This window comes from Gymnoscopelus microlampas (genome assembly GCF_963454915.1).
Source record: "Gymnoscopelus microlampas genome assembly, chromosome: 7".
Taxonomy (NCBI): Eukaryota; Metazoa; Chordata; class Actinopteri; order Myctophiformes; family Myctophidae; genus Gymnoscopelus; species Gymnoscopelus microlampas.
The window spans coordinates 39,732,848-39,748,698 of NC_139944.1; the positions used below are offsets into that span (position 1 = coordinate 39,732,848).

The 15,851-nt window shown below is 42.1% G+C and overlaps 1 protein-coding gene across 14 annotated transcripts in view; it reads left to right on the forward strand.

Annotated features, from left to right (window-relative positions):
- The window catches only part of itpr1b (inositol 1,4,5-trisphosphate receptor, type 1b), a 110,459-nt gene that overhangs the window by 17,868 nt on the left and 76,740 nt on the right, over window positions 1-15,851 (forward strand). For 5 of the 14 annotated variants that reach the window (XM_084062155.1, XM_084062162.1, XM_084062167.1 and 2 more), the window contains exons 4-20: window positions 1,315-1,430; window positions 2,024-2,110; window positions 4,355-4,513; window positions 5,820-5,918; window positions 6,604-6,687; window positions 6,863-7,009; window positions 7,326-7,430; window positions 8,892-8,936; window positions 9,052-9,081; window positions 9,527-9,681; window positions 13,075-13,174; window positions 13,260-13,420; window positions 13,984-14,125; window positions 14,354-14,512; window positions 14,621-14,793; window positions 15,311-15,430; window positions 15,531-15,722. In XM_084062155.1, the coding sequence (XP_083918281.1) occupies window positions 1,315-1,430; window positions 2,024-2,110; window positions 4,355-4,513; window positions 5,820-5,918; window positions 6,604-6,687; window positions 6,863-7,009; window positions 7,326-7,430; window positions 8,892-8,936; window positions 9,052-9,081; window positions 9,527-9,681; window positions 13,075-13,174; window positions 13,260-13,420; window positions 13,984-14,125; window positions 14,354-14,512; window positions 14,621-14,793; window positions 15,311-15,430; window positions 15,531-15,722 (2,074 nt within the window). Of the gene's footprint in view, window positions 1-1,314; window positions 1,431-2,023; window positions 2,111-4,354; window positions 4,518-5,819; window positions 5,919-6,603; window positions 6,688-6,862; window positions 7,010-7,325; window positions 7,431-8,891; window positions 8,937-9,051; window positions 9,082-9,526; window positions 9,682-13,074; window positions 13,175-13,259; window positions 13,421-13,983; window positions 14,126-14,353; window positions 14,513-14,620; window positions 14,794-15,310; window positions 15,431-15,530; window positions 15,723-15,851 lie in introns of those variants that run through there. The other 9 variants (XM_084062166.1, XM_084062159.1, XM_084062168.1 and 6 more) reach the window with 4 other exon arrangements.

The following is a 15,851-nucleotide window of genomic DNA, read 5'->3' on the forward strand; positions in this document are numbered from 1 at the left end:
CTTGGTAGTTATATGGTAAACATTGGTCGGTCACATAACCTTCGAAACGAGAAACTTTTATAAATGTATTGTTGGCGTTAATCAGACATGGGCTTAAACTGAATGATGGCATTCTCTCTGTGTCTCTTTCTCCCTCCCTCTCTCTCTCTGTGATGACTCAGAGAGAGAGGGCGCTATGTCAGTAGCCACATAGCGCCTACTGTTGTAGGCGCTATGTGGAAGAGACAGAGAGTGATCTTTATGAACTTCACCAATGAGACCAACACTACTTCACCACAACACTGTTGTGTTGAGTATAACTTAGCGAGTAACTCGCTGAAATGTATATTTTTTACATGCAAGGATTATGACGTTCGATATGTTTGATGTTTCAGTGTGGAGCCAGCTTGTGCCAGAAGGACAGGAGCACTGCAATTGGCTAGTGTAGTAGATCCCATGTGACAGTGAGTGTTGCAATGCTGAATTGGAACGTGGTTGCACTCTATTTTAATGACGTGACGCGCACGTCGCTTAACACCTACATTAAAGGTCACACAATTGACAATTGATATGCATCTAGGCTCATTCCTATGTGAATCCACCTGGTGTGAGTCGGGAGCCTTTGTAAACTTTGTTGAGGTGTGAATTTAAAGTCATTTTAAATCTATGCGTGTGCCTGCGCGTGCTCCTGGTCAAATAGGTTCCTGCACGGCGTGCAAGGCCGTCCCATGAGCAGTGCAACCCTGCAGACGGACAGCGTGCGCCCGATTGGCTAGTTCCACTCTATAGCCTTGCCGCCATGTATCCCATGGCCTGGTTTGTCTGAGATAATGAATTCACAAAAAATAGTTTTGACAGCTGTCAGGAGTGAGGAAACATTATGTATATGGGCTAGAGATATTAAAATACACCTGCTGGTGTATTTTCATGTCTCTAGCCCAAATATAATAAAGGCCTTTTACTTATAAAATCCACATTGAGTGCCTCGACCTGGATTTCTATTCCTTTCTCCTGAATATTGTTCTCTTCCATGAGCACCGGTGGTTTGAGGGATACCAGTAGCGCTACGTCTTTGTATAACATAGTTGTCATTGACTGGTTTGAAAAGAAGAAATTCTAGTTTCGAGTTCCTTTGCCTGCTGGCAGCGTGCGTCACCAAACAGACAGGTTTGAAAACATAACATCTGGTCTGGCAGAGGTAAACAGATCCAATGCCATGTGGGTATTACCAATTATAATCATTCCTGTCTCATTCCTGTCATTCCTCAGTCTGGGTCTTTGCAGCTCACCTTTCTGGCTCCTTTTTTTTCTTTTCACCCTATTTCCCCCTTCCAGACTGCCTTTTCAAGTTGTGTCCCATGAACAGATACTCGGCACAGAAACAGTTCTGGAAAGCAGCCAAGCCAGGAGGAAACAATACCACAGACGCAGTGCTCCTCAACAAACTCCATGTGAGTGTGTTGTTATACAGTATAACACAATTGGTAGAGAAACTATTGTATAACTTATGCTATAGTTTCTTTACCTTTCCTTTTTTATAATACACTAACAATACTGGTAAACAGAATGTCTATCAGTATAATTGACTGTATAGGAGATCTGTTTACATACAAGCTCCAACCTGAGGGCCAAATTAATATAAAATGTTTTATCTATTTGCACCATGGAGTCATATTACATTATACTGGCATCTTTACCATGGTTGGGGACACTCTACATAGAACGCTATTGAAATCTTTGACCAGGGCAGGACAAAAACGGGGAAGTCTGCTAGTTAGCACAGCATTTAATCCGTTTGCCTGTGGCAAATGTGAGTTAATCACCAGGCCCAACAACTCCTAATGATCTGATTACCCTCGAGCAATGATGGCTGCTACAGTACATCGTGTTGGTAGCATGGTTTGTAGTGCAAGAACATCTGAGAAAAGTTGCAATACTTTCTTGCTGCTGGGGTGGGGTTGGAGTCCCGGATTTCAACTTTAAATGCTGCTGGTTTGAGTATGATGGGTCACAGTATTCTAATGTCTCCATCTCCTGTTCTCAGCATGCTGCTGATTTGGAGAAGAAGCAGAATGACTCTGAGAACCGTAAGCTGCTGGGATCAGTCATCCAGTATGGAAATGTCATTCAGGTACGACAAGGAATAGCCTACATGATAAGGTACTGTAACTAGGTCAGCAGAGTTGAGGTCATACTGTACGTGGTTCAATAGGAACCTGTCACATGACCATGCTTGATGACTTTTGGCATGAATCTCTTCTATCGGTGGGAGACTTTAAATAGTTAAATGCAGTCACTTACAAGGTGAGCCTCATCATTCTCCGCTCATTTGACCAGGAATGGTTTGCACACAGACATGTGATTAACTGGCTACTATGGAATATATTACCTTACCAAGAATGGTCATACACGCCAGCTGTATAATGTTAATGTTGGAGCAACCACATAGAGGATAGTAGAGAGTTAATTATTATATAGTACCAGTCACGTTTGGACACATGGATTCACAAGAGCTTTTCCTGATAATTTGTGAAATAATAGTACTGTATATGACATCAAAACTATGAAATGGCACGTATGGAATTATTTAGTAACCAAAACGTATTAATGAGAAGGTGTGTCCAAACTGTTGACCGGTACTCTGTATACAATTCAATTCAAACTTTATTCCAGACAAGCAGGGGGTCCATGGAGTACATACAAATATCACACAACAAATAAATAACAAGTCATTTAAAAAAAAAAACATAAAATCATACATAGAGGCTGACTCTCCAGTGTTTACGCAGCCTGGACGAGTACCGGAGACAGCTCTTCCCAGGATTGACTATATTCTCAATAATACTGTTCCGGGACTCATCCAGGCGAGACGTGAAACCATACATAGAGTGTCTTATACAGTATTAAGGTTGGGCAATTGTTTCTATTTTCAGATTTCAATTCTGAAATCTTGTCAATACCCAATCCGATCGCCTGCTTGTAGTTGCTGCCGAAACATCTGTCTATAAATGAAGTCATTATATTAGAGATATGAGTCGTCATGCGCCATCTCCACAAAGGTCAAACCCAAATCTCAAGGCGCACTTACGTACATATTGGTGTGTTGACATAACTATGTAGAACACTTATAAGCTACAAATAATGAAGAGCATACAGTATGAGCTCTACATATGCAGAGATGGTGACACACGAGAAAGCCATCCATATAGATTGTATTGCCTTTTTTATGTCAGCTGTCACTGGCTAGCAGTATATTCGTTGTTTTATCTCATATTTGGAGCTCATATCAGATTAAGTTAATAATATTAATATTTCTAATTTAAAAAAATTAAATACTTGTAGTTGGTCAAGTTTGAGTAATTGAATAGGTGGCGACATTTCACACATACAGTAGAGAACTAATCTGGCTGTTTTGTAAATGAAGAGTTGAGACATCAGCACAGTTTATTTTTGTATTGTTTTTTTAAAGGATCCCCATGAGCTGATGCCTTGGTAATCAGCTTAACACATATTACAAAACACATACAAAAACTACAACAATAAATTGCATGTATTCACATTACAGTTACATCAATATAAACAGTGTGGGTGCTCCATAGAAGTGACCCATCAGCACAGTGTGGGTGCTCCATAGAAGTGACCCATCAGCACACTTTGGGTGCTCCATAGAAGTGACCCATCAGCACGCTGTGGGTGCCCCCTGGGAGAATTTTATTAATGGATGTTTGTGGTTTCACCACCCTGCTGACGCTGCTAAGCTGTCAGCTGACATGGCTACTTCTGCTGTTGTCGGCAAAGGTCTGCTCCAACCATCCATTCTTAGAGCTGGGTCCAAATGAGAGCCAGTGTGAGATGGTTAAAACCCTAATAGTTCTAGTAAACTGCATCGTGTGCATCATCCATCTCTCGTTTTTGTTTTTTTGTTATGAATTGTTTTTATGCATTATATCGCAAAAACAATACAATTATGCCAGCATAACATATACATAGATGCATCGTGAATAAAAACTAAACAAAAACAAGATACATATACAACACAGAACTCACAGAACATAAAACTAACACAACAAAAGACCAAGGAATAAAATAACAAGTAAGTACCCGACACTGAAGGGAGAAGAGCTTATTTAAAAATCTGATATATTTTAAACAATTGACATGTTTTATTGTGAGACAGTCTGGGGTCACATGATATTTTAAATGGTGCATAGACCCTTGAGGCCTGTTGAGCCCATTTTTGACATATTTCCATCTCCATCTGCCCCATAGCTACAAGTCGCAAAATCTGTTAATTGAAGATTTTAGCATTGGAATGTACAATGTGTGCAAAATGTGTGTGCATTATTTAAAAATGTGTTTCTTTTTTTATCAACAGCTATTGCACTTAAAAAGCAACAAGTACCTGACAGTGAACAAGCGTCTGCCTGCGCTGCTGGAGAAGAATGCCATGAGGGTGACTTTGGACTCGGCTGGCAATGAGGGCTCTTGGTTCTACATTCAGCCCTTCTACAAGCTGCGCTCCCTGGGAGACAGTGTGGGTAGATAATTCAAAGATGGCTATGCAGATAAAGTCAATAGTAGTGAAGAGAAACAACTCTTGAGTCACCTTGACATTTGGAAAGTTTTAAAGTTACCAAGGGCCCCTAGGGTAGGTACCCTCACAAAAACATGCAGTGATCCTGGTCTCTATACTGCCTCCCCCTGGTCAGCCGGGGTGCCTGATGGAGGGGAAAGGAACTGGTTGGAATAACGTGTTCCTTCCACGCGCTACGTCCTACTGGGGAAATTCCCCCCTGTCGGGTGATAAGAAGGCCTGTTAGCTCTCATGCATTGAAGGAGGCATGAGCCTCAGAGGGAGTGTAGCGCACAGGATTACTTAGACAATTGGCACTGGGTGAAAAAAATGGGGTTGCAAAATCGTCGGATAAAAAAGGTTACCAAGGGCCACTTGCATGATGCAGGCCATTCCCTTCAGATAAATGAAGAATTCATAGTTCCTGTAATGTTGGGCAGGAATAGGTGTGATGGAGGCCACAGCTCTAGTATTGTCTAGGTATCTCCAGACGGTCCAAAAGCACCAGTTCTACAGTTGACCGATTTAAACAAGCTACTGCAAGATTTGTATGGCTCAATATGCAAGTTACAGTCAACAGACAAATTATACCCTGTTGTGTAGTGTACAAAATTGAAGATGAATTTATTAAAACTAACCTTGTCTAAGCTGGTAAGACCAGCTTAGACGAATCAGTTTGTTCCAATTCTGTTCACATACAGTGTAGGATCTGGTCCAGTATGCCCCCTACTGCCTGTCTGATGGCTAGCATCCATCTAACAGATGCTTTTATGATCTTCACCAAACTGCATGTCCTTGCGAGAGGAAGTTGATGGACATTTCAAACTGATGCTGCTAGTGTCTGTTCTATGGTCGTTTGTCATTTCATGTCCAAGATGTTCTCTTGACCCACATGGGACTAGTGCAAGAGCTTGAGACTGCATTTAATGTTGTCTATCTTCTTGAAGGACACTTCAGTTCTGGTCTTACAGAAACCGCAGTAATGTATCACTTCCTGTCTGGGTCCTTGTAATGCCAACAGTCCCTATGGATAGATATATACAGTATATCACTGTCTTGCAGGAGATTACTCTGTGTGTGTGTGTGTGTGTGTGTGTGTGTGTGTGTGTGTGTGTGTGTGTGTGTGTGTGTGTGTGTGTGTGTGTGTGTGTGTGTGTGTGTGTGTGTGTGTGTGTGTGTGTGTGTGTGTGTGTGTGTGCGTGCGTGCGTGCGCGCGAACGCACATGTTTCAGTGTAATGTTTTTTGATTTATGGGCTCATTTTTCAGGTGGTGATTGGGGATAAAGTGGTTCTTAACCCTGTGAATGCTGGACAACCCTTGCACGCCAGCAGTCATCAGCTAGTTGACAACCCAGGCTGCAATGAGGTACTGTGCATTAGGCTTTAATTAGCAGCTGTTGCTTTATCTGGAGTTGTAAACACCTCATGTGACTGGCTGGCTATTGTCACTACTTTAATTTAAAACTGGTGATGAAAAGTAGGGTTAACTGCATACATTAAAGATTTGTACTCAATGTACTGTAGGAGTAGTCATCTGTACATAATGCAAACCTACAATCTATATCTGTAGCGCAATATCTACTTCTGTTTTTGCTTATTTCTTGATAACATCAAGGACTTAAACATTACCAGCAGTTGTTTATACCAGTGAAGTCTGTGGTCTTTTCTTTTTGACTTTCTTTTCTGTCCTCATTCTTGTGCCAAACAAATGCACCTTTTGAAACGTTTATATTTGAAAATGGTGACAATGTCCAGTGCATAGTACTGCACACCCATTTGGATTATAGTGAGAACAATGGCCAAATTTACTTGAAATTATTCAGCAGTGTAATATTTCTCATGTAGAAAGCTCAAATATTACATTGGCAAAAATCCTTTATAGCTCTGAGACCATAGAAAATCCACTACCTCTTAAGCTCTACCGATGATCAGACATTATAACTATATTAGGAGGGTAACCTGGTTGGTTTTACTGTTGTAGCTGTTGATCTGGTTCTCTGTCACATTTTATTGTATACACAAATAATGCTGTCTGCATCTCTGCGTTTCAGGTGAATTCTGTGAATTGCAATACTAGTTGGAAAGTCGTTCTGTTCATGAAATGGAGTGACAACAAGGAGACCATACTAAAGGGGGTTAGTACCGTTTAAGCCTGATTTGTTTTTCTTTTTTTGGTGCTCAACTCTATTACATACTCTACTTGATCTACTGTACTGCTTCATCTGCTGACATTCAGTGTGTGTGTGTGTGTGTGTGTGTGTGTGTGTGTGTGTGTGTGTGTGTGTGTCTATTTTGTTTGTTTACTATCAGGGTGATGTCGTGCGGATGTTCCACGCAGAGCAGGAGAAGTTCCTCACCTGCGATGACCACAGGAAGAAGCAGCATGTTTTTCTCAGGACGACAGGACGACAGTCTGCCACATCTGCCACCAGTAGCAAAGCACTCTGGGAAGTTGAGGTGCGCTCAACTTCGCTTTGTCTACAGTACCTCATTGTATACCTGTGATATCACACAATTGATGAGGTCTGTGTATATTGTCTTATCACATACCCAGCCTTTCTTTGCCCTGGATGAGGTCATTTTTAAAGAACCGAGAGGGTGATTACTGACGACCCCCAGGGCTGATAACTGATAACCCCTTGGGCTGATACTCCCTGGAGGGATGTGACAGTTAGCAATCGGTATTCACAGTTATCCACCAAGGGTGTGCGACAGATGTCCAGGTCATAATCTATATGCTTGCCTTCCTGTCCATGTCTTCTTCAAATACCAGGTGGTCCACCATGACCCATGTAGAGGAGGAGCAGGCTACTGGAACAGCCTGTTCCGGTTCAAACACCTGGCCACGGGTTGCTACATGGCTGCAGAGGTGGGTGAGGTGTGTGTGGCTCTATTTCCATCCTTCTTACATACAGGTATACGACTGTATACTTGTGTTTATTATTACAAGATTCATCAACCCACAAGCTGTTTGTGATAACCTTGTTCCAGGCTTGATTCCTGCATCAAAAGGGAGGGAACTAATAACACCCACCCATACTCTTAATGGTCTGTATAGAGTTGTTAATCAAAATATCAACAGGATGGGCAAAGATGCTACTTGATGAATCCTTTAAGTTTGGTCTGTTGATTCACTGCATATTGCTGATATCACAAGTTTAATTGTCTCCGCCAGGCCGAAAGGCATGGCGAGAGAGTATGTTTTACCCTCCGTCCGTCCTTCCGTCCGTGTGTCCGTGTGTCCGTGTGTGTGTCCTGTCTGTGTGTTACCAGCTAATCTCTGGCACCGTTGGCCCCTTGGCTCCGAAACTGTGCACACACACTCCCTGGATGCCAATTCAGAACCTCTGACCCAATTTTTTCACATGGGCCTGTTATAGCGCCACCAGGAGGCCGATTTGTGCAAAACACATTTTTTTACATTACTCCTACAGATTTTATCCAAATATCATGCAAATCGGTACTGGGTATCTCTATAGTCATGTGATCAACATGGATCTGTCCGATTTCCCATATTCCATCCTGATTGCCTATGGTTGGCTTCCAAAGTTTGCAGGATTGGTCCGTTTTGAACAAAATGCCTCAAACTATGCATGCAGCTTGCGATTTCCGTGAAATTTCACACACACATTCCCACTAGGCCGAGGAAGAAATGCCACCCTTTTCACATTGGCCTGTTATAGCGCCACCAGCAGGTCTAATTTAGCAAAACACATTTTTGAAACAAACTGCCTCAAATCATGAATGCAGTGTCTGATTGCCGTGAAAGACCTAAGAATAAATGGCACCCTTTTCACATTGGCCTATTATAGCGCCACCAGGAGGCCAGAATAACGTACCTGACCTGGCGGAGACCTGTGCTCCGAGGAGCACCTTTTCTAGTTTTATTTATTTTTAAATTATAAATAAATAAAATTCCAAACAAAGTATAAATAATAAATGAAAAAAGTGAGAAACGGCCCCCATACGTATTAGAAGGCCAATATCAGTCACTAGAACCAAGGACGGATGTTTCCAATGAATCTAACATGTTTAAGTTAGTTTGAAGTTACAATGGTTTTATATAGGAAGGTAGGGGTCTGATCAAATTAATATCAAATAATCGAAATACTACAAGCAACGTCTGGGGTGCTCACAAAAGCCAAAGTAGACATTAAAATGACTCCAAACATGTTTGAAAGTGAAACATCCCTTACGTTCTGCACATTTGGAACTATACATGTTTTGAATGAATGAATTGTAGGTTCATGTGACAAACTGACATTAAAGATATATATATATAAAAACCTTGGAACCTAGAAGCTGCAAACCTTATTTTAGATTGTGGTCTCTCTCCCAGGTGAACCCAGACTTCGAGGAGGAAAGCACTGAGCCACGAGCCTCAGTAAGTCAATCTGAGGTTCTTCTTGCTGCATGCTTAGCTGTGTTGTCCTATTCTACCCCACTGCTCCTGATCAATAATTGGCTGTTCAATAATTGGCTTTTGCTTTCTTGTGTAGGTGGTGGACTTTACACCCTTTAACTTCCAGGTACTGTCAATAATTATTGCAAATTGTCTAGCATCCTGTCACCCATCTAAATTAAACCCTATCAGCCATACAGACATTCCTCATTGGCAATTTATGCAGGGGATTTATGTCCCCTGCTGTCCCCTATCATTAATATTCCCATACATGTTTAGATTTCTGCATTCGTGATTTTACAAGGAGAGATATCACTACATTAGTAATTGTTGTGGTAATGATAGTAAATTACCACAAGGTGTCATCAAGTATTACATGATGCATTTCCTATTAGAAATCACCAGTAGATGGCAGTGTTGTACAAGACATTTCAGTCTGTTTATGCCAGGTATCTACAGTATTAGTCTTCCATTAGTAGTTAGTTAGCCTACTTGACTGTACATTCACCTCACGTCTATGATCTTTCAAACACTAGTTTGCTACCCTTCACTGTACACTTTTGTGATTGAAGCTGGATGGAGATCATGAAGCTCTACGAGCACGCTTGCGTGCGCCCCAGGAGAAGGTCATGTACACCCTGGTGCCTGTTCCTGATGGCATGGACATCTCCTCTATCTTTGAGCTTGACCCTACCACTCTGAGAGGGGGGGACTCCATGGTGCCCAGGTATTGCATTATGCACATGGTAAAATCTTTTGTGTTCATTTCACTCTTGAGAGTGTAAAATGGGTGTGAATTAACGCTGATAATATACTGTGCACTTGGACACACCCCACTCATGCTGTAATACAGTATCTCCGAGGCTACCAACTATCAGGACAACCAACTTATCCGAGACTGTCGATATGTGCGGCTAAGAAGAAGAGCCAAATAGGAAAACTGTCTCACAGATAAGTGCCTCCCCGTACTGAGTAAACTGAATGAATAAACTACAATAGGAGTGCTGGGAATGTTGCTATCAGTGCCCCAAGTGACTGAACTGACATCATGCTTGCACACAGACAGCCTTCTTCTGTTGTGTGTCTTTAGAACTGCAGCTGACGCCGCGATGCGTTGTGAGCTGGTAGATCTGCTATTTCTGGTGTATGAAACGTGTGCAACTAAGTATAAATCAAGCCTAAGGGTCCTGCCTGCCCCTGTAGTGCCAGTGCAAAAGACTGTTGATGCTGGTCACCTGATGTTGACCAGACACTTGAGACTCCCGTTCACACCGTTGATCGGTTTACATTTTTGGCAAGACGCTGGCATTTAGCTGGCAGGGGAAGGTGCATCTACTATAGCAGGCTCCGTAGCAGAGTGAGCAAAGCTACTTTAGCTGTTCAGGATAGCAGAGGCTTAAAATTTGCATTTCATGACATGGAATCACTTGTCATCATTTCAGGAATGCTCACAGGTGTATTTTACATGCATTGATAGATTTGTTTTCTTTTTGATAGAAGCTTGAGGCAGTGGCAGTGTGCATGATTCAGTTTTGTCCAATTTCCCCTAACTGTCTCTGAAATGGACAGTAAAAAATTGAAAATGGTCTGAAAACAAAGAACCTTGACCTTATTCAAAACGTTGTGCTGCTATCACTTGTGTTTCATTTCTTTCTTTTTTTTTAACATCTGTTTATTGCAGTTTTGTTTTTTTTTCACATAAAATTTTTCAAAAAAAAATCGACAACAGGATTTGCACAGACAAAGAAAATACAAAAAAACAACATGAAACAAAACAGAGACATACAAAACACAACAACAACATACACAACTTAACTAAACTGAATGACATACAAACAACATGAGGCTGATGACAGTACACATCCAAAGGGCAAAACGAACAGCATCAAGATCTAGTAAAATATAAAGGCATACAACAGGTACCACTCCGGGGGCAACACGACACTATATTCACTCAGGTCATCTCATCTAGCAACCCAATAATAGGTGCCCAGATTTTCTGAAATAGGGGCTACTTGTGTTTCATTTCTGTCAAGAAATGATTTCTGCCATGTACAGTTTGTGCATGCATGCGCACATCCTTGAGTGTGTGTGTATGGTACGTATGTGTGTATGTGTGGCCTCTTTGGATCACATCACAGCTAAATGTATGCAATTCATGGACAACGTCTTGTCTCTAAGCAGAGTTCAGATTACATAAGTGTCCTATACTCCACACAATCACACAACCACCAGCTGGAAAACATATTTTGTATGAAGTAATCTGCTTTTTTACTGCGAAGTTGGATATCCCAGATCTGATACTGATCTGATGTAGAGAAAGCAGTGTAGTGAAATATATTGGCAACAGCAGGTGGGTCATAAAAACTCTTTCAATTGACTCTCATCCACATACCATATAGTATATCGATAAAAATGTGTGAGCCCTTGCTGTTTGGTATTGCTGCACAAATATCAAAGAAATGCAGCGAATTGAGCGTTCCTAACATCACCTCAAAGGGGACTGGAATTGCCCTCGCATCTTTGGCTTTGATTTATGATGGGCCCCGTGAAATCTAAATGCCAGAAAATAATTGAATGCTGCTCGTCACACCCTGGGAATTGCACCAGCTTTTTTCCTCTTTACCTAAACGTTTCAGGGTCATGATGGCAAAAACAATTTGCAGCAATGCTTATACCAAGGCCAACCATGTCATGAAAATGTAGGCCAACCTTTGCACCTATGCACTTAATCATATAGGCCCAAGAAAGGCAGACCATAGGTCTTATTACGCTTGTATCTGAACTGTGTACTTGTATTGTATATTATTGTATGTTTTTTTTTTTATATCCTGTTATATCACAATTAACCACATAAACCCGAGTCCGAGTGTCCCTATTCTGGGGGCGAACATTCAGCAAAAAATTGCAGATCTACAAGCTCACAACATGTCATGTTGTGAAGCGTTGTGAGCTTGTAGATCTGCTATTTTCGGTGAATATGTTTGGTTGGAGGGAAAAAAGGAGGGGGGCAATATTTGGGCCCTGGGGGACCCCAGTCAGCTGGTTTAATGTTGTTCTGTGCAACGTCATGATGTTTTGGTGTGCTCCTTCTTGAATGGCAGATAACACCAAGTATGCTGGGTTGCCGAATGGTGATGAAGTTCTTGAATCTTTGATTTATGTAAAAGCAGAGCCTATCTGCACCTTGTGTCAAAGCCTCCATTGTGTGTCACATCATCAGGTGTGTGCATGCATGCATGCTGCAGGCTACTATTGCTGGCACCTCCCACCTCCCTACCTGAAATAACCCCACATATCTCAGACACAGGCGCTAGGCGTGGGAGTAATTAGTAGCTGTACACAAAGGTAAGCCTGTTCATTGGCCGATTATACAACGCCTGCCAGGAATATGGCCAGTGTCTGCTGTCTGTGCTAAGGGCTTGAGTGCCTACAGATGCCCGCAGATACACACACACTCATACTGTACAAAGATGCACTGGGAAGGGAGGGCTGGAGTTCCCACAGAGTCATTAATATGTGTAAAGCTTCAGTGTTGTGGAAGAGAAGTGATAGGAAATTAGGAATAATAGCCTACTCTGTCACCGCGCCAAGCCCTGTTGCTTTTGGACCTACACTTAATGTGAAAGCATTATACCCGTACAACCACTATGATTATCCAAATAATCACCTCTTAATGCCTTACTGAAAGACGGAAAGTAGAGTACATGATGCATAGTCGTAACAGCTAAAGTACCATTAACTGGTAACTAATAGGCATAAATTGTTGAGCAAGACACTAGAAATGGTGTTTCAACCAACTCTCGACAATTTCTGTACAGTGCGAACAACAATGTATGATACAGTACATAGTCATTTACATTTGTTATATTCAGTTGGTGTTGCTCCAGTGACTTACACAGATAGGGATAGGGGCTCAATGTCTTGCTAAACGAAACAGCTTACTGTGTACTGTATGACTGTTGATGGACAAACAATATTATTAGCTGTTGAAGGGTTTGAGCCTATGACCTTTCTGTTGTGAAATGGACTCTACCCACCAGGCCAGACTTATGCCACAGAGATTGTTGCACTGTGTTTTGCTTTTGTCACCTGAGACAATCACGTTTTTGACTTGTAGGAGCTCCTTTGCGAGACTACGGCACCTGTGCACCAACACATGGGTCCATAGCACCAACAACCCTATCGACAAAGAAGAGGAAAAACCTGTTATGTTGCGGGTGAGTACTGCAGTTGATGGGGATGTCGGTAATTAATGTACAGATGTGACTGATGACATATTGTTAAAGCGTTTCCTCATTCCAGATTGGAACATCGGCTGTAAAAGAGGACAAGGAAGCTTTCGCTATCGTACCAGTGCCACCTGCTGAAGTGCGTGATTTAGACTTTGCCAACGATGCAAGCAAAGTGTTGGCATCCATTGCTGGCAAGCTGGAGAAGGGTACAATCACACAGAATGAAAGGAGGTATGTCTGGGGAAGGAGGGACCAGGTCTCTCTTGATCTGAGCTGTTGAAAGTGTATCCAGAATTCCCATTGATGCAGTTCTTGCTCTCAACCAGAGACGCACAATTCTTCCACTATGGGGAAAAAGAACTACAATATTATTCTAGGGCCTAGAATATAGTTTATTTATTAAATAATATAGTACTGATATTTTGAATAAATATGTTATGAGGAGCATTAGCTTGCTCTCCTCTTTATTGAGAGAGAAGTAACCAGACATATTGACCTGGACAAAGTTGAGCATACAATACTGACTAATTTGCAAAGGTGAAATTAATGTAGGCTTGTGCAGTTTCAGTTTGTTGCTGTATCAGCGCTATTTCCCTATTACATAATTGTAACAGCACTATTTTCCTATTATAGTTATAGTTAATCATACTTATAGTTAAAATATTACCTACTGCATATCTTGTTTGAATATATGATTTAAGTAGCTTGCACCCATTATGCTGGAAAGGTGAGCTCCATACCTTATTGCACATCTTTGGCCATTCCACGTCTCCTTTGGGTTCTGTACTTTCTAGGTTTGTGACCAAGCTCCTGGAAGATCTTGTGTTCTTCGTGGTGGACATTCCTAACAGTGGACAGGATGTTCTGGAGATTATGGTCAACAGGCCCAACAGGGAGAGACAGAAACTCATGAGGGAACAGAACATTCTCAAACAGGTGTGTAAATGCATTCTGTGGATCAAATTTGAAGTAATTCGAAGTCATTAGCAAATGCATCAAATGAAGTCTTTGCCAGGCCTAACCGGTGCAAACACAGAAGTGAAATCTACCAAAATGAACGTCAAAACTAACCCAAGACTGTATGAGCGATGAAGTTGGCTGGAATTCCCCTTTACACAAGTCTAATAAGATGGTAATTACAAATGTGTTTCATTGCATCTACAGATCTTCAAACTTCTCCAAGCCCCTTTCACAGACAGCGGAGATGGGCCCATGCTTCGACTGGAGGAGCTGGGAGACCAGCGGCACGCCCCATTCAGACACATTTGTAGGCTTTGCTATCGAGTGCTACGCCACTCTCAGCAAGATTACAGAAAGAACCAGGTGGGTGGACATAACAGCTCTGTTCTGACCCCGGGTACCTTGACCTCACCTCATCCTTCATCAGTATGTTGAACTTTCATATTCTTATATTCATATTTCCCTTCGCAGGAGTACATAGCCAAACAGTTCCGCTTCATGCAGAAGCAGATAGGCTACGACGTGTTGGCAGAGGACACGATAACAGCCCTGCTCCATAACAACCGCAAACTGTTGGAGAAACACATCACCGCTGCTGAGATAGACACGTTTGTCACTCTAGTGAGGAAAAATCGGGAGCCCAGGTGAGACTCACAGAGGACAGGCCCTGGCTGGCATCGTAAACTGGCACACAAGTTAGTTTTTTGGGCAGTTTGGGTCGGTTTTGTTTGTCTAACAGCTGCTAAGGAATTCAAATATATGGAGATGTATTCAAATGTATTCGTGGTGGGATGAGTGGAGTTGTTTGTGTGGGACCTTGGCATTGCAGGTAACTTGCAGTTGACAGTGTGTGCTGCTGTTGAGTTCACATGGTGCCTAGTGTTGTTGATGATTTGGGTACCAGGCTCATGCGAGGACGTTGATAAAGAGGGTCTATAATATATAGTTTGGACGGTAATGATGCCATGAGGGCACATTGGTACTGTGCATGACTGGGCATTAGCTTCCCTCCGTGTACATTGCAGGACTTAGTCAAGTACCGGCCCTAAACAACATGCCACAAAGCCCAAAGAATTGTGTTGGATAGGGACTTTTTAAACCTCTTCTAAGCTCTGGATCCCATGAAGAATATTCTATGTTTTGTCATCTCTCACCATGCAGGTTCTTGGATTACCTGTCAGATCTGTGTGTGTCCATGAACAAATCCATCCCTGTGACGCAGGAACTCATCTGTAATGCAGTACTGGATCCAGCCAATAGCGACATCCTCATTGATACCAAGTTAGCTTCTCCCCTCAATGCATTTTCATATATTTGTTCATTTTTGTCCGACTCAAATCAATATTGAGAAATTGTTTTCCGTCCTTGTTCTGTTCACCAGACTGGTCCTGTCAAGGTTTGAGATTGAAGTGACGGCCAATGATGAGAATCCGGTAGAAGCGGAGGATGAGGAGGAGGTTTGGCTGTTCTGGAAGGACAATGGCAAGGAGATCCACAGTAAGAGCGTCAGAGAACTGGCCCAGGATGCCAAAGAGGGCCAGAAGGAGGACCAGGATGTGGTCAGCTACTACAGGTTTGTAGCCTTGAGTTCTGCACGAGAGTGTTAACATTTTATTGTCCAAAAACCTAGAAGTGAGTTTTTGTTACCACACACAGCTACTACTGTAGCTGCGTGTGGTTCAAACATTTAAAAAGTGCAGAG